Source organism: Myotis myotis, unplaced genomic scaffold (genome assembly GCF_014108235.1).
Source record: "Myotis myotis isolate mMyoMyo1 unplaced genomic scaffold, mMyoMyo1.p scaffold_m19_p_17, whole genome shotgun sequence".
In the NCBI taxonomy this organism is placed as follows: Eukaryota; Metazoa; Chordata; class Mammalia; order Chiroptera; family Vespertilionidae; genus Myotis; species Myotis myotis.
The window spans coordinates 19,337,461-19,357,849 of NW_023416321.1; the positions used below are offsets into that span (position 1 = coordinate 19,337,461).

General features: G+C 45.8%; 1 protein-coding gene across 2 annotated transcripts in view; it reads left to right on the plus strand.

The window, feature by feature from the left end:
- Positions 1 to 17,887: 17,887 nt before the first annotated feature.
- The window catches only part of MARCHF10 (membrane associated ring-CH-type finger 10), an 84,373-nt gene continuing 81,871 nt past the window's right edge, over positions 17,888 to 20,389 (plus strand). For both annotated transcript variants that reach the window (XM_036338797.1, XM_036338798.1), the window contains exon 1: positions 17,888 to 17,977. In XM_036338797.1, coding sequence (XP_036194690.1) covers positions 17,888 to 17,977 — 90 coding nt within the window. The remainder of the gene's footprint in view (positions 17,978 to 20,389) is intronic.

The following is a 20,389-nucleotide window of genomic DNA, read 5'->3' on the forward strand; positions in this document are numbered from 1 at the left end:
AAGAAAATATAATCGCTCTAATTCGTGTTTAATCCTGTTCCCTTCAGCTCTTGTCAGAAACTGATACCCACATCTGGTTACCTGAGGACAGTGGAACTGTTCCCAGAAATACACCTGAGACAGATGCTCACAGATACATATTGTAATTTTACATGTAAAAAAAAAAAAAAAAGAACTGTGTGAAATTCAGGGTTATGTGTAAAGAGAATAACCAAATACACATATTTTACCTTAATCTCTACGAGGCTTCACAAGTAACTTACACTTATTTTTGCCGTATGAAAACTTTAGATTAAAGGGTAATTTAGAACCAGCTCTTATATTGTCAGCGAAAAAGCTGCACCTGTTATTGTTAACGCCTTCGCTTAGTTGAGATCAAGAACTCTCGATGACATGTTGTGTGCTCATCCAGAGTATTTTCTTCTTGAAATGAAGAATGGAAGAATAATTCGGATTTTTATTTTATCATTTCCCTGGCTCAGAGGTGGCCCCACTCCTACAGTGGAAACTTCCATTTCATTTCACAGTGAATGAAAGCATTTTTCCTTCTACAGCAGAGCAGAGCAGAACTAGTCTGTCCCACGGCAATGCTAGTAACAGCCGGACTCATTATATGTTCCAAAGGAAGTGAAAAATAAGTTATACTAGATCTTATGAGCCGTAAGGACCTTTCCTTTCAATTTCATTAGGAAAATTTATGATGTAGCAGAGGTGCCAACCCCAAAAGAACAGTGAGGAAATGAACAAAATATAAAAGGAAACCGAGGCACTACTTTTCCCTCTTCCAGGGTCGAGGGCAAGGGGAAGCAGGATGGATTGAGACCAACGTTTTGTAAACTAGTAACAGTCAAGATTGAGCATGGAGAGTCTCCCAGCTGGAACAGAGCTCATGAGTTGCTTTATTTGACCCCTACAGTGTTTTGCTAAAAACTGTATTCGTTGCCCACATTCACAGATCAGGATATTTCATTAAAAAAACAAAAAACAGAAACAAACACAAACCTGCATTCCTGTCTTCCTGAGCATTCAGAAGGCCTAGCTCCTGCATGGTTGTGCCACAGAGGGATGGGCGGGAGCCGGGCAATGGTGGCTACTCCCTGTAGCCAGCCCCCAGCCCACCAGCCCCCCAGCCCACCAGCCCACCTTGCTTGCATGCACTTACAGGTGTGTGAGGCCCCTGATAATGAGCCCCTCTGGTTTCCACTGTGAGTCAGCGAAGACAAGGTTGATCAGACTCAGGTGTTTGCTTCTTGGAGGTTCCTCCCCATTCTTCCCAATGAAACTCTATATTCAGTACAGTTTCAGATCCCAATGGGACCTAAAATGGGAGGCATTTAGGGCCATGTCCCACATCAGAATCCCTTCAAAGGTATTCACTGATCTGAAGATTTCCTGGGAAATAAGGGTCTAGAGTCTTTTCTTGAAGTTTACGACTAATCGAGGTTGTATCTCAATTCAAAATGAGAGTAATTCTGGAATTAAACAGAAAAAAAGACCCACAGGGGATATTATTGAAATGTTTCTCCGTCTATGAAGAGGGGGAGTGCGGGGAGGGGAAGAATCCCAGGTTCCGGGCCCCACTCTGCCTCTCACGGGCTGTGGGACCTCAGGGGAGTCACTTCACTCAGCTACTTCACCTATAAAATGAAGGGGATGTTTCTGCATTCTGAGCCCAGACCTTACATTAGAAAAGCTGGGGGACTTTAAAAAATACCACAGTCTAGACCCCTACCTGCTTACCACGTTGTCCCCATGCATACACTCACTTCCGCCAGTTCTGCCCTGAAGCAGGGAATGTACAAATGGCCAAGAATGAACAAATTAGGGGGTGTATTTAGAGAGGATAACATCTAAATGTCCCACTCGCCCAAATCTGTTTCTCAGCACTGGTATCTCAAATGCTTCGAAGCAGTTGCTTCTGCAGGCTGTGGGATTTCTAGCCAAGGACCCAGATTAGACGTTATCAGGCCCCTACCCGGCCTTATCATCCAGTCACAATAGAGAGCCGGGAGGGAAAACAGGCAAGACGGAATGTTTGGAAGCAGGGCCAGCTTTAAGGGCAGAGCGAGCAGGCAGCTGTCCAGAGGCTCACCAAGAAAACGCTCTTTCCTAGCTGGCTGAAGCTTTTTTTTGTTTTTGTTTTTTTAATATATTTTATTGATTTTCTACAGAGAGGAAGGGAGAGGAATAGAGAGTTAGAAACATCGATGAGAGAGAAACATCAACCAGCTGCCTCCTGCACACCCCCTACTGGGGATGTGCCCGAATCCAAGGTACATGCCCTTGTCCAGAATCGAACCTGGGACCCTTCAGTCTGCAGGCCAATGCTCTATCCACTGAGCCAAACCGGTTAGGGCTGGCTGAAGCTTTTATTTATTTTTTAAATATATTTTTATTGATTTCAGAGAGGGAGAGAGAGATAGAAACATCAATGATGCCCCCACCTTGGGCATGTACCCTGACCAGGAATTGAACCCTGACCTCCTAGGACACACCGGCCGGGCCTGGCTGAAGTTTTTGCTTGAGGCTTTGAGGCCTCTCAAATGCACACGCTGCCTGGTATACCCCTTAGTAGTCCTTTATGCCTCAATGTGAATACTTTTCCGACCAGTTTGACTCAATAAATATAGATTGACTGTGCGGCTGCCCTATGCAGAACTTGATAAGACCTTTAGGCGCCTCCTCCAGACAGGGAGGGAAAGAAACGTGTGGGTGGGAGGAACAGGGCAGAGCCGGGAAGGCTGGGAGAGCCAACAGCCAGCCTCACCCAGCCCACGTCTAGCCAGCGTCACCCAGCCCGAGGCTAGCCTGCGTCTGGCTCTGTGAGACAGGCTTCTGTCTGAAGGGAACTGACAGCAGGCAACACAGAGTAGGGCCTCAAGCAATACTTAGAGGCACTTCATTCCTCACCGTGAGAACCTCTCTTTTCTCTCTGTTCATCTCTCCCTCACCCTCTCCCAGGCCCACACCCACCTCTATGTAGGACTTACATGGCCTTGTTTAACTTTCCTTCCTCCCCCACAAGCACAAAGACCACGTCTGACTCCTCCAAGTCCACAGGAGCTAGCACAGCACTTGACATGTAACCGCTGGCTAAGCGTTTGATGAATGACTACACGACTGCACCTACCTCCCTCCCTCACAGGCGGCACCAGGAGAGAGTCTGTCATCCTGGCGCTTGGTTCCAAACCTCTACATCAAATTGTGTCTGCATTTCCAAACTCTGGACACAACATTCTGAAACAAAGACGAAGGGGAAGAGGTGCGGGTCAGGCCAGGGCATGAAGGTACTGCCACCCATGTGCACACACACCTATGTATACGCTGCCAAAACGTTGCTCTGCCCTTTCCCATGGTCCTGCGTTCCTGTTTCACCCCAGACGTCCGTAGGTTTCTAGGAGAAAGACCTATCATTCTGACGTGTTCACTCTAGTTTGTAACAAAATAAAAGCAGAGCATATCAAAACCCTACCCCCACGATAATAGATTATTATACTTTTTAACAAACTGACCCTCCACCGCTTTCCCCACCTGTGATCTGCTTCAAGTAAGTGCCTGTCACTCGGAGAGCTCAAGGTCCCACCACAGTTGTGTGGCCTTGGGTAAGGGACACAGGGCGGCTTTGTCCTCGGGTTTCTTCAGTGTATTAGAGGAGATAATGGCATATTCAAAGGGTGTGAAGAAAGCTTAACATTAGTCTGCATGAAGCTCTTTGAAATGCATGAAGGGCACTACAGTGTATAAACTTAACACTTGCCCTAGTGTTCGCTCAGAACCCTGTCTGAACATTTATAAAAATCTCTCTGTGGATGTGTGCGAGCGCACACACTCACACACACATACACACGCTCACACACACTCACATGAATATATTTAGATTGCTTAATTGCTTTTAAAATTTTTAAGTAAACACGCTGAAATGATTACAAGGCATCTGTATAATGTATCCAATGCAAGCCTGCCACGATAAGAGCTATTTGAGAAACTAAATCACATCAATGAAAGAATAGCAATGAGTCAATTGATGAAATATTGCATTAGCAATGGCCTCCGACCCCATATGATGCCAACCAAATGCTTTTTCCTCTTTGTAATTTAATCATTTTTCAGTTAAATTAATTTCTTAAAATCCACTCAGATAAGCCGCCTGTGTTAAACTCAGACACACACACACACACACACACACACACACACACCTCCAGGTATAGGAGAAATAAAGGACAGACTGCACTCGTGTGATGACTCTCCACCTCTGCTTTATTTTGGAAATGGACAATACCCTGTTTCTTTTTTCTGTTGGACAAGAAATTTCCATAACTTCTTCCTGCTAATGTGTGATGATGTCAAGGACCCCCGAACACCCCAAGACAAAGGCCCAGTCACCACAATAGAAAACGATGAAAAAGCAGCCATGAGAGCCCCCATGGTGTGTTTGCCATGCAGGCCGACTGGCTTCCTTTTTCTTTTCTTGTTTTTTTAAATCAGTTTTTAGACGTATTTGAATACAAACTAACCGGCTCAGAAGGCAGCACTCTGAGAAGTGTGCTAACAAGCCCGCCGCGCACGTCTGTGCTCGGGCTTGCTGGTCGAGCGTATTCAACACACATCCAGGAATCTGTTTGAGGACTGAGCGTGGTTAAGTCATGTTTTAAGAATGTTCTCTCATTATCCTGACTCAGAGGGCGCCGTGAGCCGCAGAGAGGAGGCTGCACAGCGATACCTTCTGTTCCAGCTGGTTTTCAAGAACTGCCTTCCCCTGTACTGAGGGCCACAGAGTGACGTCACCCCGGGTTCATTCCTTCACGTTGTCTTCTTACAGGGCTGGAGCAGGAGCGGTTTTTCCTGTTGACCTTTTTTTGAAACTGTGTCACCCAGGAGAGGTGAGGGGACCCGAGAAGGGACTAGCACGGAACGAGAAGAGAGAACCACGGAGAAAAATGACCAGCCAAGATATTTGTTTGGGAAAACAGAAACATCAGAGCTGTGGTTTGGCAAGTAACTGACGCCTAATGAGAAAGGCAGAGAGAGAAGTGAGAGGAAACAGGGGTGAAGGGAGTGGGGAGGAGGGATGGGGAAGGAGAGGCGGAGGAGGGCAAGAAAGGAAGGAGGAGGGGAGTGAAAGGAGCAAGACTGCCAGTGACTGAAATGCACCAGCCAAGGACATTACTAGGCAAAGCCCTGCAGTGAGAGACTAGAAGTTGAATCTCAGGAGGGACTACCCAACCTGGGACATCGGGTCAGGTCAGGGTCCTGGAACGAGGAGAAATGTCCTAGATAATTCTTCTTGAGTCATCTCGTCTCATGCCAACGGACAAGCACATGGCTGAAGTTTCCACAGAGGCTATAGAATAAGAATCACAAGGCCATAGCTACCAATTCTGGTGAGGAACCTCCTCAGGGGTCTCTCCATATGGTGTCACACACAGAAACACACACACACACACACACACACACACACACACACACTCACACTTCAAAACCATTCCATGGCTTTCCACTGCACTTACCCAGCCCCAACCCTACAACCTCACCGGCCTTCCTTCCAACAATCTTCCGGCCACACTGGCTTCCTCTCAGTTCCTTGAGTCTCCTGAGCAATCTCTCCCCTCCAGGCCTTGCCAATGCTATTTCCTCTACGGGAGCGTTTTCTTCATCATCCGAGGGCTGGCTCCTCTTCATCCGTTAGACCTCACCCAGAGAGGCTGTCCTCAACCCCTTTGTCTAAAAAGGGTACCCTCTCTGTCGCCACTCCCAGTATTCTCTCTTACTGGACCCTATTAGTGTCCTAGCACTAATCATTTGTCAGTGTATATTTATTGGTTTATCTACAAGTAAATTGTCCTTGACACCTACTAGCCAAAGATTTGTTAAGTAAGTGGGTAGAATGTTCTAGCTTTGTGGATTTGGGATGCACAGCAGTCACCAAGAACCTATCTTTGCTTCCAGGGTCCCCTCCTCTTCCCTGCCATTCTTCACCTGCTCCCACCTCGTCCTGGAAGCTGTCCCTGCTCCCTGAGAATCCCCCAATACCCTGAGCAGGCCACCCCCTAGCTAAGGGAAAGGTAAGCAGCTGTCCTTGGACAGGCAGAGGCAATGAGAAGCCCCAAGGGGTTAAAGAAAGAAATTAGAGTTAGTAACTAATCTGATGATCTTTCCATATAATCAGAAAAACAGAAAAAGAAAATCACAAAGGAAAGAGCCCTGGAGAGAAAAGAGAGCAAACATTGGAAATATTCTGACAGGGATGAGTGCTCCTCTGTCTGGTACAGTCATTGGAGGGACCAGGAAATGGGTGATTAGAAAGGAGGCCGCCTGCCCCCCAGACTAGCAATGCCCCTGCCCCTCTCCCTCTTCACATGCTCAGCACTTACATCCAAGCAAAATATCACGGAGTAACTGACACTTCATGATGGCCCAGGAGTTGCTCAGTACCCATGATCCCCTTCCCTCTGGATGGGAAGCATTATTATTTGTTTGGCCTGAGTATTTATCTGTCCAGAAACATGTTTAATGATCACGTGAGACCCCGGATGCTGTCAAAGCTTTCTTACTCAGAGCTTGAGGATCAGGCCGCAAATGAAACTCTTGGCCAAACATGTATGGCTCGAGTTTATCCAAAGTCCAAACAAATCAGATACTCCTTCTGGACAGAAATCAAATTCTTTCCTTTGGTAATAATTTCTCAGAAATTCAGCAAAGCAGTATGTGTTATGTTCCCAAAGTTCTGATAATCACATTCAATCTGGTATCACATGCATCAATTGCCGTAATGAAGGGTTTTTGAGAAGTCTGAAGCTCCCAAAATGGAGAAAGAAATCAAAGCCTGCTTAAACTTTTGGGAAATATCTCAACACTGTAGGTTCCAAAAACTTTAATGAGTTTGCCCTTTGTGTGTGTGTGTGTGTGTGTGTGTGTGTGTGTGTGTGTGTGTGTGAAACAAGCACAATAGAGCAGCTACAATTCCAAATGAGAAAAATTCTAAGGGATCCCGCAAAGGACATGCTTTTTTGTTTTTAATTGTAGGGAGCTTGCCAATCCCTAATAGAGTCTACTTTATTCCACCCAAGATCTCAGATCTCAGGTATTTGACCTCTGAAAGCCCAGCAGGCATTACTAAATTTCATACAGTTCATGGATGGCTGCAAGCCTCAAATTGGATACACCCTCACTTTCAGGGATGAGGTCATGAAATGTCATTCTCTGAAATGCAGGATAAAAAATATAATCAGTATAATGTTAACCACCATGGTATTAGTAACATAAGATTAAGATTTTAAAGAGGTTACAAGCCTTTAGAGACGTTTTATAAATCTATGGTTGGAGTTCTTGAGATGTCCTCAGATCTCAGCAAGGAGAATCAAAGCTCCGCACTGTCAGTGATGATAGCGACCCCTTGTTGAACAGCTACTACCATGTGTCAAGCACACCGCCAGAAAGTTGGCACTTGCTGTTCCATTAATCCTCACGACAAGCTGACGAGGAGGCTCTGGCTATGATGGTGTTGAGGTACGAAGGGGAATAAAAGTTGTTCATTATCATACAGCGAGTGCCACTGCTGGGATTCCAACCCAGGTCTTCTCAACTCCAAACTGTGCCATTAATGGCATTAAGGGGAAGAGAAGTGATCCCCTGAAGTTGTGCAAAAAGGCAGTTAAGTGAAACAAAAATATGGTAAAAGTCTCCAAAAGCTTTGAGATGAGTTGCCCAAATCAGTTATCTAGAGGGCAGTGTCTGTGGAGGAAAGAAAGGTGACTCCATTCACCCTCCACAGCCTGCTCGGATGTCCCTTAGGGACACTCAATTCCCCTGGACCTAATTCGATATTCACGAAACCTCCTGATCTTTAATTTGATCTCCTGGGGATGCCTTTCCATCAGGGGGAGGTACCTTGTGCATCCCACCAGGGCTGGTCAGTTGCCAGCTTTATTCTCTGGGATAAAATAATAACTTGGTCAGGAGGAGGACATTTCGTCTCTGCTGAATAGAGTTACTGGGAATCAAGTCCTAAAAAGATCAACTTTGAATTGGCTAAAATGGTGTTTTTACTCCTCAAAACCAAGGATCCAATCCTGAGTCCTCAATGGCCTCCATCAAAATATATACATTTTGGCCCAGGTCGGTGTGGCTCAGTTGTTTGGTGTGTCCTCCTGTGCACTGAAGGGTTGCAGGTTCGATTCCTAGTCAGGGCATATACCCAGATTGCAGGTTCAATCCCCAGTTGGGTATGTATGGGAGGCAACCCATTGATGTTTCTCTCTCACATCAATGTTTTTCTCTTTCCCTCTCCCTTCCTCTCTCTTTAAAGAATCAATAAAAGCATATCTTCAGGTGAGGATTTAAAAAAAAAAAAAAAGAATACACTTGGAAACTGTCTACCTTACTCTCTGGACATCTTAATGGCATTGATTTAGGACCACTTTTAATGAGTGACATTAAAAGACTGTCATATTGCATATTCAATCTGGCCAAATATAGCTATGGGATGAGTGAAGAATGTCACCATAGCCCAGGGGTGGGCAAACTTTTTGACTCGAGGGCCACAATGGGTTCTTAAACTGGACCGGAGGGCTGGAACAAAAGCATGGATGGAGTGTTTGTGTGAACTAATATAAATTCAAAGTAAACATCATTACATAAAAGGGCATGGTCTTTTTTTTTTTTTTTTTTTAGTTTCATTCATTTCAAAAGGGCCGGATCCGGCCCTCGGGCCGTAGTTTGCCCACGGCTGCCATAGCCCATGGTATGTTCAATAAGCCATTAGCCAGTTTTTAAAATTAATCAGATGAGTTCCCTATACCAAGGGGTTCTAGAGGTCAACCCATAAAGCTTTCAAGGACTAGCATGCCTACAGTCCCCTTCTCAGGAAAGTCACTCATGGAGATTGTTCCTGCAAACAAACTGCCATCCTCCAGCTGTGCGCACTGAACGAAGGCAGCATCGCCGCATGGGCCACCATGATAAGAACAGGAACCCAACAGTCATGGCCAGGCTCCAGGAAAAGAGGACAATGTTATATGTAAGGGTGGCCATCTGCTTCTGAGGCCACTCGGCATGAGGCCCTATGCCCATCAGGAGGAGAGCTCCTGATTAGATAGTGACCAAGTGACCCAGTGAGACTCTCTTAGGAAGAGGAAATCTTAGGAGGACAAAGAGAGCATGGGTTGTTCTGGATCAAGTGAGCCGCTGGGGCATGTCTCCACGGGGCTCCTGGATACGCTCGCCTTCCAGGGTTCGGGAGGCTTAGGATGTGTAGCCGTCCCTCTGGACAACTTACTCTTTGTATTGAATTAACTATTCCCCTCACACTGTTATTGCTGAAACTTAATACAGGGTCTACTTTTGAAATTTTCTACTTGAGGTTGCCCTTTGCAGAGCTCTTGAACTAAAGAGCTTCTTGAAACTTATTTGCTCAGACCAAATATTTCAATCATTAGAATCCACTCTCTAAGTGTTTTGTCTCCCCGTATTCATCCTCTACCAGGACACTGTACCAAGAGTCATGAAGAGTAGGACCCTTTCCCCAACCAGGAACTATGTTTCCTCGTCACTTTAACGTTCCTCTTCCTTAGCCCTTTGTTTTTCAATGCTGGAGCTAATCGGATTTTTAATTTACATGCCAAGCTTAAGTTTACTCATTACACTTGGAGTTGCTCAATGACTTTTTACAGGCTGACCTCTGGCACTCTTACCCTCTTTCAAAGGCACCAGGATTCTTTTTATTTTTTAATTTATTTTTTAAAATATATTTTATTAATTTTTTACAGGGAGGAAGGGAGAGGGATAGAGAGTTAGAAACATCGATGAGAGAGAAACATCGATCAGCTGCCTCCTGCACACTCCCCGCTGGGGATGTGCCCGCAACCAAGGTACATGCCCTTGACCAGAATCGAACCTGGGACCCTTGAGTCCGCAGGCCGATGCTCTATCCACTGAGCCAAACCGGTTAGGGCACCAGGATTCTTTTTAAGAACTTAATTTTTGGAGACCCTTGACATGTAAAAAAGTTTAAAACTGAGCCATGATCCCTAGCTGCTTTGGCTCAGTGGATAGAGTGTCAGCCTGCAGACTAAAGGGTCCCGATTCTGGTCAAGGGCACATGCCCGGATTGCGGGCTCGATCCCCAGTGGGGGGCATGCAGAAGGCAGCCAATCAATGATTCTTTCTCATCATTGATGTTTCTATCTCTCTCCCTCTCCCTTCCTCTCTGAAATCAATAAAAATATATATTTTTTTAAAACCTGAGTCATAAAGTGATATCTCCAAACCTTGTTATTTAAAAATCTTAAAATATGTATGGTTTACACTCATGTGCATGAAATAAAATCTTAAAATATGCCTCAGAAAGTAAAGCTACTGATTATTGAGGGTTTACTGTATGCCATGTATGATGTTAAATGCTTTGTTTATCCTCTCACATTTCATCCTCACAGCAATCGTTTGAGGTAGATAGCATTACTTTAAACAAATCTTGAAGTGGAAGGAGAAAAATCTGGGACCATGGTGCAAATTTCCTTGCTGTAGGCAACATCAGGGCATTGGGAATGGGATACTCTGCTTTTGAGTCCTGATCTGTCACTTACCTTGTGTCCTTGGGCATGTCATTTCTCTTCAACTACCTAACCTAGGCTTCAACTTCCTCCTTGGTTAATCACGAATTGTTATAATTATTCTTACTTAAGAGGGGTCCTAGCTCCAACAGAACAAGATTTCTACCTGTCATTTCCCTATTATAGTTTCAATGATTTGTCTTAAAGATTTTGCATCTTTAGGCATCTTGTTTTGAAAGGCAAAAACCATGGGGAGAGGTCTTAGATTAGTACTTAATCAGTTAAAGCTTCAATGACCAGTTAATGCTTTACTAAGTCTTACTTGATAGCTAGCTGAGAGCTGAAGCTGGGTTGGACTACTGGAGACGGAAAGGTACTGACTGCTGGTGGGTCAGTGAAGGTTGGGTGGCAAAGTGCCTCAAACAAACACTTCACCTAAATACATGTTATTTGGCTTCTTCCTGGCTCAGGAGGTGCCTTAGAAGTTGGTTGAAGGCGGGGAGGAATGCTCGGTGTGTTATACTGAGCATCTGGCTGAAATAGGAGTGAAGAAGTGTTGAAAAAGGAAAACCAAGAAAGTGAGCCCTGGGGGAGGACATAGGGAAAGCCATGGTCAAGAGTTTGGACTTCATTTCAGAAGTAAAAGAATATCTGAAAGTTTCTTATCAGGGAACCAGTGACATTAGATGTACGCTGCTTTCAGAAAAGGGTAAATGGTGGGAATAAGGTGTGGAAGACAGGGCTCCGGGTGGGGTTCGGAGGCCCTTACAATAATCCGGTTATGAAGTCATGGAGCCCAAACTCGAGTGGTGGCGATAAGAATAGGAGTGTGACGCTGCAGAGGACACAGCTCCCCAATGGATGTGGGAGAGCACTGAGAAGACCCCAAACCACAGACTCCTAGGGATTCTGGGCCCTGACAAAAGGTCCAAGAATTTCCTTTTAAAATATGTTTTTATTTACTTCAGAGAGAGGAAGGGAGGGGGAGAGAGAGAGAGAGACATCAAGGATGAAAGCAAATCATCCATTGGCTGCCTCCTGTATGCCCCCTACTGGGGATCAAACCCACAACCCAGGCATGTGCCCTGACCAGCAATTGAATTATGACCTCCAGGTTCATGGGTTAATGCCCAACCACTGAATCACACCAGTCGGGCATGGGTCCAAGAATGTCTATTCTCCTTTTCCCCTATTCTCTGCTCAATCAAAATGAACTAACTTGATATCAGGTGGCAAGTTATTATTGAGTGCCCTAATACAGGGTGTGGTAAAACTCGGTTTACAGTTGTATGGAAAATAATACAATCCTATATAATAAAAGGCTAATATGCAAATCAACTGAATGGTGTAACGACCCAGTCACTATGATGCACACTGACCACCAGGGGGGCAGATGCTCACTGCAGGAGCTGCCCCCTGGTGGTCAGTGCGCTCCCACATGGGGAGCGCCACTCAACCAGAAGTCAGGCTCACCGCTGGCGAGCACAGTGAAGGTGGCTGGAGTCTCTCCCACTTCAGCGGCAGTTGGACAGGCTCCAAGGGCTCCTGGACTGCAAAGGGGCCCAGGCTGGGCTGAGGAACCCCCCCTGAGTGCATGAATTTCATGCACTTGGCCTCTAGTTAATAAATAATAATACAAGAATAAACTCTGTTTCATGTACTCACAGCTGTACACCTACTTTTGCCCCACCCTGTATGCAAAATAAATGGCAGAATCATCTTTGCCTATGCAAACCACAGACAAGGAAACCTGGCAGAGGGAGGGCAAGGTTCTGTGGGCACTGCCCTAAACCTCTAAGAACCTGCTTCCTAGGGAAAGGCAGCCAAGATAACTGATAACCGGGAGCTAGGTGGCTTCTTATCTGGTTCTGCTGCCCTTAATCATTCGTGTCTTCCTTTCAGGTTGAAGCAGGCATTTCAGAGACCCCCTGCATAGCTCACACCCCCCACCTGCACTCTCCCTCTACCTATGTACTGTCTTTAATATTCTTTTATTCAATTAAAAATATTCCCCTCTCTCGTTTTCTAGTCTCATTCTTTACAAAGCACAGCACGGATTCGGGGCAGGAATGTAGGCCTCAGTATCTAGGTTTGGGTTTGGAAATCAAGACAAAGCCAATCCGTCTCCTGTATCTCTTCTCCGCCCTCAGCTATCACCGTTTTGTTTTGTTTTTTGCCTTCGCCACCGCATCTCACTCGTTCCCACGGCAACCAGAGAGCACCCCAAGTCCCTGCTCAGGACCACGGGCCGCAACCCCCACCCTACCTCCACGCCAGGGCCCCCAGCTCTCGCGTGGAAGGAGGGGGCCGGTTGCCAGGGAAACGGGAGGACGCCAGAGAGCCGCCCCCACCGCCTCCGCCCCTAGAAAGGCCGGCAGCCACCGAGGAAAGCCGGGGAGGAGGAAGAAGAAGAGGGGCCGGTAGAGGGAGGGGAGAGGAAAGAGGAGGAGAAGGAAGAGGAGCACAGGGACGGCCTCCAAGGTGCGATTGATGGGCCGCTCCTCCACCAGGGACCTGCCTGACTGCCCCGCCCCTGGGCCCCTTAGCCCCTCGCAGGGGAGAAAGGACTGACCTGCCAGGTAACGGCCCAGCCCCAGCCGCCCCAGCTGCCCCTAGTCCTCCGCGGAGGTGGGGGGCGGGGAAGGGGACAGCCTCTCCTTTGACTAAAACGATTCCGCGGGGAAATGAGGCCCCCTGGCCCCTCGCTCCTCCCCCTCCCTCCTGCTGTTACCACGCCGCTTTTTCTGGCTCCGAGGGACTGGTTGCGGGACTCTGATCATTTATTTGCAGCTGGCAGCCGCCCGCCCCTACACAACTTGCCCGCGACTGCCCTGGCCGGCGGTCCAGGAGAGGTGCACGTGGCCCCTCGGCCTCTGCGTGCGGAATTGTTGCTGTTGCTTGACATGACCACCCACCCACTGAAGCGATGGTCAGCGTGTGGCCGCCCATCTCTCTCACCGTTTCACAATGCAGTGAAGAGTCACCCCCAAGGACACCCGCCGCACCCCCCCTCCTCCCCTCGGCCAGCCCCTGATTTCCTAAGCCAAACTGACTGGAAGAGTCAAATCACACCCCTCCACCCCTCAATTCCTGTTCTTTAATTTTGGTCACAGTATTCTCTCAGTATCGGGGCGTGAGGCCAGAATCACTCATCTTTGTTGCTTAGACTCAAGACATTTTAATAAGATTTTGAAACTCTAAGTCTTTTAAAGCTAAGATTTAAACAAAACCTGAGATATTTGGCATTACAAATGAACTGTGTAAACGGATGAATAAGATCTCCCAAGTCCTAGGCACTCAGTGGTGGAACAGGAAGCATTAATATTTTTTATTTTTCAAATTATGGTTGACATACACTATTATATTGGTTTCAGGTGTGCAACACAGTGATGAGACATTTATTTAACTTACGGAAGTGATTGCCCCGATAAGTCTAGTACCCATCTGACACTAGACATAGCTATTAAAATATTATTGACTAGATTCCCTATGCTGTATTTATATCCCTATGGCTGTTTTTATAACTGGCAATTTGTACATCTTAGGGGGACTTTATACACAGGATTGTCAGGTATTAATATGGCCATTTGGGTTTTGTTTCAAAGGAGACTTCAGCCTAAAGAGGGGCTTAAGTTTACATTTTTCCTTATTGCTGAACCAATAAAATATTAACTTTAATGGTATCTCTAATATGAGAACATAGTAAGGAAACAGTGAAATAGCTCGATGGTGATTAAAAAGAAATCCCTTCAAATAAATTCTGACAAATGTGGCCACAGAACAGAAAAGCATAGCTGTAGATATATATATATTTTTTTTTATTTTTAGAGAACTGAAAAATATTCACGCAATCAGATTCTGCTCTCCTTAGTCAGGGAAATTGGAATTTGTTGGAAATTTACACGAGAGAGGAATGCATATGTCACCAAGTTCTTAGAATATTCCTCATTGAAATTTCACAGATACGTAGAATTTTGAGGCCAAGAAGGATCATCACTCTTGCTTTCCCACATGCCTCCTACTTCCTTCCCCTTTTCTTTTCCCTCCCAATTTAAAATGGTTTCTTATGTTGATGTCTAAAGCACAGATTTGGCCCAATATAGTATCACCAGAGACTTAAAACAGAAGCGTGCACGACCATGAGTGGGTTTTAAATTGAAAAGCAGTTCAAAGGTGAGAAACAAGCGAATACGGGATGCTATTTTAGAAATCTTTGCCTTGCCCACGTTTTAGCATCATTCTCCCCCCTTCCACCTGTCTGTATTTGCTGAGGAAAATTTTCCGGCTTCAAATGGCCATCTGGTTGAGTAGGCCCTCAAAGCTAAGATCCACGGATCAAGCGTGATATCATGTGGATTTATTTCCATACAGTCATTTCTGTTTCTTGTTCATCCTGGTCAGTTTTTCAAACCTGCAGTGCAGTATGAAGTTCAAGGGACACTTCAGAAATGTGGAGAATGTTTGCCTAAACGGTGGCGATCACCCATCTCCTGGATCTGCCTCTCACAATCTGTTTCCTTAGTCCGATAGTATTTGTTTAATCTCACAAAGTATTGATGTATTTAAATAAAAAAAATCACATGTGGCACCATGATGCTTCTAAATAATCATTTTTACGGTAAAGTCTATCCATAGAGAGTTTATGGGAGGGAAGAGAGACTTCTGTAGGCAATTGTAAAGTCCTTTATTTGGCAGGTGATTGTGAAGTCAGCGGTAACCTAGCAAGTAATTCAAATAGTGTTATTTCCTACCTATTTAAACAAAGTTATTTCATGGCTCTTGATTTGGAAGCCTCCTTAAAATAACACCGCATTAAAGCAGGATAGATTAGCTGGCTTTTCTACATTAACTTTGTAACCAGAACGTGTCATCCAGTGGACTCTGGCACGTGCCCCTTTAGCAACCATTAACATATTTTCATTATGATTCCTTATGTTCTCGGCCTGATTAATATTCAGACAGGCTTCTCTTTCCAACGGTAGCATCAGGGGTTCATCTTTCTGCCTGTTTTAACACCATCGTTTTCTGAAAAGGGTAGGAACTTCATTTTATGCAAGTACAAATTCATGTGAAAAGTTAAAAGTGATCTTTTAAAATATAATCTCTTGCCCTGACTAGATGGCTCAGTTGGTTGGAGCATCGCTGCATACACCAAAAAGGTTGCGGGTTTGATTCCCGGCTGGAGCACATACTTAAGTTGTGGGTTCGATCCCTGGTCAGGGTGCATATGGGAGGCAACCAATCCATGTTTCTCTCTCACATCGATGTTACTCTCTCTCTTCCCTCTCCTCCTTCCCTCCCTTCCTCTCTCTTTAAAATCACTAAACATATCCCCAGGTGAGGATTAAAATAAAAAATAAAATATAATCTCATAAGTGACTTTTAAAAGGCTCAGAGATTTAGGTTTTGTGTATAGATTGTGGAACTGCCTATTAAACTAGTTTTAGATTCGACTCTTAAAGGACCATGTTTCTGTACTTAAGATAAAATAACCCCTGAGGGACCCACACTAGTTCTTCCTGTTGCTCAGGGCTAGACGATGAACCTGGGAAGATTTCACAGCAACAAGACCAGACACTGGGTCACCATGAATCAGGGGCAAGCTGATTCCGCCAATGTCTGCATAACTGAAAACACAGAGAATGAAGAAAAGTGGCAGAATGTAGACACCTGGGGGCAGGAATGTTGTCTGTCTGATCCTGCGGTTTCCCCAAAGCCTAGACAGCACCTGTCACATGGTCATTAAAAAATACATGTAGAGCCCTCACTGGTTTAGCTCAGGGGATAGAGTGTCGGCCTATGGACTGAAGGGTCCCGGGTTTGATTCCGGTCAAGGGCACATGCCCGGGTTGTGGGCTCCATCCCCAGTAGGGGGCACGCAGGAGGCAGCCCATCAGTGATTCTCTCTCATCATTGATGTTTCTATCTCACTTTCCCTCTCCCAGACCATTCATGTCATCACCAACTCCTGATGACTTCCTCTCCTGCGTATCTCCTGTGGGCACTGGCCTGAGACTCTCTGGGTTCAAATCTCAACCTTTCCACTTAGTATTTCTCTAACCTTAGGCAAGTTACGGAATTCCTTGGTCTCCGTTTCCTCTGCTACAATATAGAGATACAGTGCCTGCCTCAGAGGGTGGTTGTGAGGATCTGAATGAGTTAATATGTATACATGTTTATAACTTGCAGAGGCTCAATAAATAGTACCTTTGATCTCCTCTTCCTCCTCCTCCTTCCCCTCATCCCCCTCCTCCTTCCCCTCATCCCCCACCTCTTCCTCTTCCTCATCTCCACTTTTGCTACCTAAGTCTGGTCACTATCTTATCTCATCTGGATACTATAGTATGTTCCCAATGGTCTTTCCACTTCCACTTTTACTGAAACCCCCCCCCCCCATCTATTCTCCATATAACAGCTATTGGGACCTTTTAAAAATGCAAATCTACTCCCCAGACTGGAACCTTACAGCGTCCTGCTATGGCTCATGAGCTTCAAGGCCCCACCCCCATGAGCTGGCTCCTGCCCACCTTCCAGCCCTTTAGTGCTGTTCTCCCCATCTCTGTGCTCCAACTGCCCTGGCCGCCTGCTTCTCATCCACCTCAGCCCCTTCCTGCCCTGCAGTTTCTGCACCTGCCGTCCTTTCTGTCCGAGATGCTCTCTGTCCTGCTTCTTACCTGCCTCGCTCCTTCGCAAACCAGCGTCATTTCCTAAGGAACACCTGGCCTCTTGGCCCAGGTTATGCCCCCCCCCACCCCCCATAATAACACTCTCAGGGAACCCCATACGTCTCCATAGCATTTATCACAATTAAGGTTCACTTGTTCAATGTCAGTCTTTTCTCCCTAGACCGCAAACACCTCAAGGCAGGGGCCACATTCATCTTGCCCAGTGCTATAGACCCCTGTGCCCAGCATAGCGCCTGGGTTGGAATTAGGGGTGCAATCATTGTTGAATAAATGACTTTCACTTCCCAGGGGCTCATAACTTCAGTCACTGATAACTTAGCTAGGTTCTTGGGTTTTCTTTTTTGTCACTTTGTAGGCCTTCTTCTGAATCAAGTGTCTGTCGGTCTAACTCCTGTGACTAACCAAGACAGGATCACCAAAGCCAGCTGATGGCTGCATTATTTACGCCCAGAACTGGAGGGTGGTAAGGGCATCCACACTGATACAAAGAGTCCCTTCAGTCTGAAAGGAGCATCTGTGCCTTTCAAACAGTGGAAATTAGATTAATAAGGGGAATGAACGCAATGATACTAATTCCAAATACAGCAAAGTCACAAAGGGTTCTGTCACAGCACATTTATTTCTCCTTCATATGCAGGTCGGGGATTAAGAATCATGTTGCATGAAGCAAGGGACAGACAGAAGTTCCTCAGTGATGCTCAATCTCTGCGGGACATGCAGCACAAGGTGGAGGCTGAATATCAGGTACAGTAATTGCAGAAAACGAGAGTTACCTCCCACCGTGGCTTACAGTATTAGGAGAGAATTCAGCAGACAGCATCAGCAGCGATCATTTTCTAAAACCCCAAAGCCAGCACTTACAAGATGTGTGATCCTGAAAAGCCACGTCGCCTCTGAGTCTCAGCTTCCTCATCTGTAAAATGAGGATAATAATAGTACCCACCCCCTAATATTGCCCTGGGAATGAAATGAGATAACCTTTGAAAAGTATTTAGCACAGACCTTGGCACACAAACCTTGCCAACAAATGGCATGAGGGCTTAAATTTGATAAACCAGCTACCAAGGAAAAAGACATTACGGAGTAGATTGGGTTGCCCTACCATTTATAAAATGACTTGGCCCTTTGTTGTCATCCTGCCAGAGAAAGATGGTTAGCACATTCCACAGTAAGCTAGCTATCCGTCACCCTAGTTACAGCGTTTACCTGCAGAAACAAAACAAAACAGAGAGCCCGAGGAGTCATGATGCAATTACCCAGCGCTGGCATAGGACACACTTTGGACGTGTCATTCAGCCCGCTGGCTGGCTGGCTGGCGCTGGCCCGGAGGTCAACCCTCACCAACCCAGGAGGCATGTCGTCAGCCTCGACTAAGGATCAAAAAGTGCTCCTTCCCTAAGGAAGACACAGAACTGCTGTTATCAGGTTCTCCTCCTCCTCAGCGATTTCAAATATAACTGAACCTTCCAGGTCACCAAGGAAACCAGACCTATCTCAGTAACCTGATTTCACCCGTGTAACACAGCTTCGCGCTGGGGCTGGAAACGGAGTCAGCAGATTTCTCCCGCAACTTGGCAACACACCTACCTACAAGACTATAAAACTGAGGGAATTTGTATACGATAAGTAAGAACATAAATATTCGAACTGGCCATGCTGGGAGTGCTTCTACTTTTCACAAAGATGCCTCTGCCACCCTGTCCATGTTTCGAAACACTTGTTGGAAACTGTCTTCAGCACAGGCACATGAGATAATCAACCTTTTCTTATGGTCTCTGTTGAAAAACAAAAATCACACAAGTGTGTGTGGCTTAGAGCCCCTGCAGTTTCATTTTCTAATCTCTGTTGGGCTTTCAACACTGTTCTTATTCATAAGAGCACTTTCAACACTATTCTTCTAAGTAAGAATACTTAAGTGCCTACTATGTCCTGAACAAAGTCCCTTTTCTCCCAGAGTTCTTACCCTAGAATCGAGAAACAAATAATACACACAAGTAAATAATTATGTAAGATCCCTTCAGTTACCGATGAATATAATGAGGCCGATAAAACCAGGGTAATGGGGGTGGGGGTGATGCTCCTTTAAACAGGCAGGAAAGTCCTCTTTGAGGAAGTAGCTTTGGCTGTGCAAGCAAATGATGGGGAAGAGCCGGCCAGAACATCCTGAGCAGAAGGGAAGCGAGTGCAAAGGCCCTGAGGCAGGAACTAACCGGGAGCATCTGAGGAAACAAAAGAAGGCCAGAAAGGCCAAAACACATGGGCCAAGGGCGAGGGTGGGCCAGGTTGTGTTTTTAGGACAAAGCTCGGTATTTGGAGTTTATTCTGATCGCAATGAGAATTATTGGATGATTTTCTTTCTTCTCTTTTATTTTTTGAATTATTGGATGACTTTAAGCAGAGGAGCGGTATGATCTGATCGACATTTTTAAAACATCTCTCTGGCTGCTGTGTGGGGAAAGGTCTGAGAGAGTCAAGAGAAACAGCAAAAAATCTAGTAAGGAAACTACTGTGGAAATTTAGGGAGAGATGCTGGTGGCTCGGCCAGAACGGTAGGAGTAGAGGTCGCAAGAAGTGGCCTGACCCAGGAAACAGAAGCAACACAGACACCTTGCTGATAGCTGGAGAGGGGGGATGAGAGAAAGGAAGGAACAAAGGATGACACACCGCCACATGTTCACTGGTCCATCATCTCCCTCTGTTATCATCACTGTTTTTAACTTAGCTACTGTTTTTTCAAAGCTCACGTTTTTAGCCTTTGTTTTCTGGAGCTTTATCTACGTTTAACAATTTTTTTTCTGGAAACATTACTCCTTTGGCATTACGACATCACACCCTCCAGATGTCCCTTCTGTTTCTCTCACACTCTTCTTCTCACCCCTCAAATGTTAGTTCCCCCAGTTTTCTATCCTCCACCCAGTTTTTTTCTAATTCACTACATCACCATGACCCATCTCATCCCCTCATATTTTGATTTAAAATACATTTTTATTGATTTTAGAGAGAGAAAAAGGGAGAGGGATAGAGAGATAGAAACATTGATGAGAGAGAGACATCGATCGGATGCCTCCCCTACGCTCCCCTACTGGGGATGGAGCCTGAAACCCCGGGCATGTGCCCTGACTGGGAATCTAATCAGGGACCTCTTGACTCAACCAC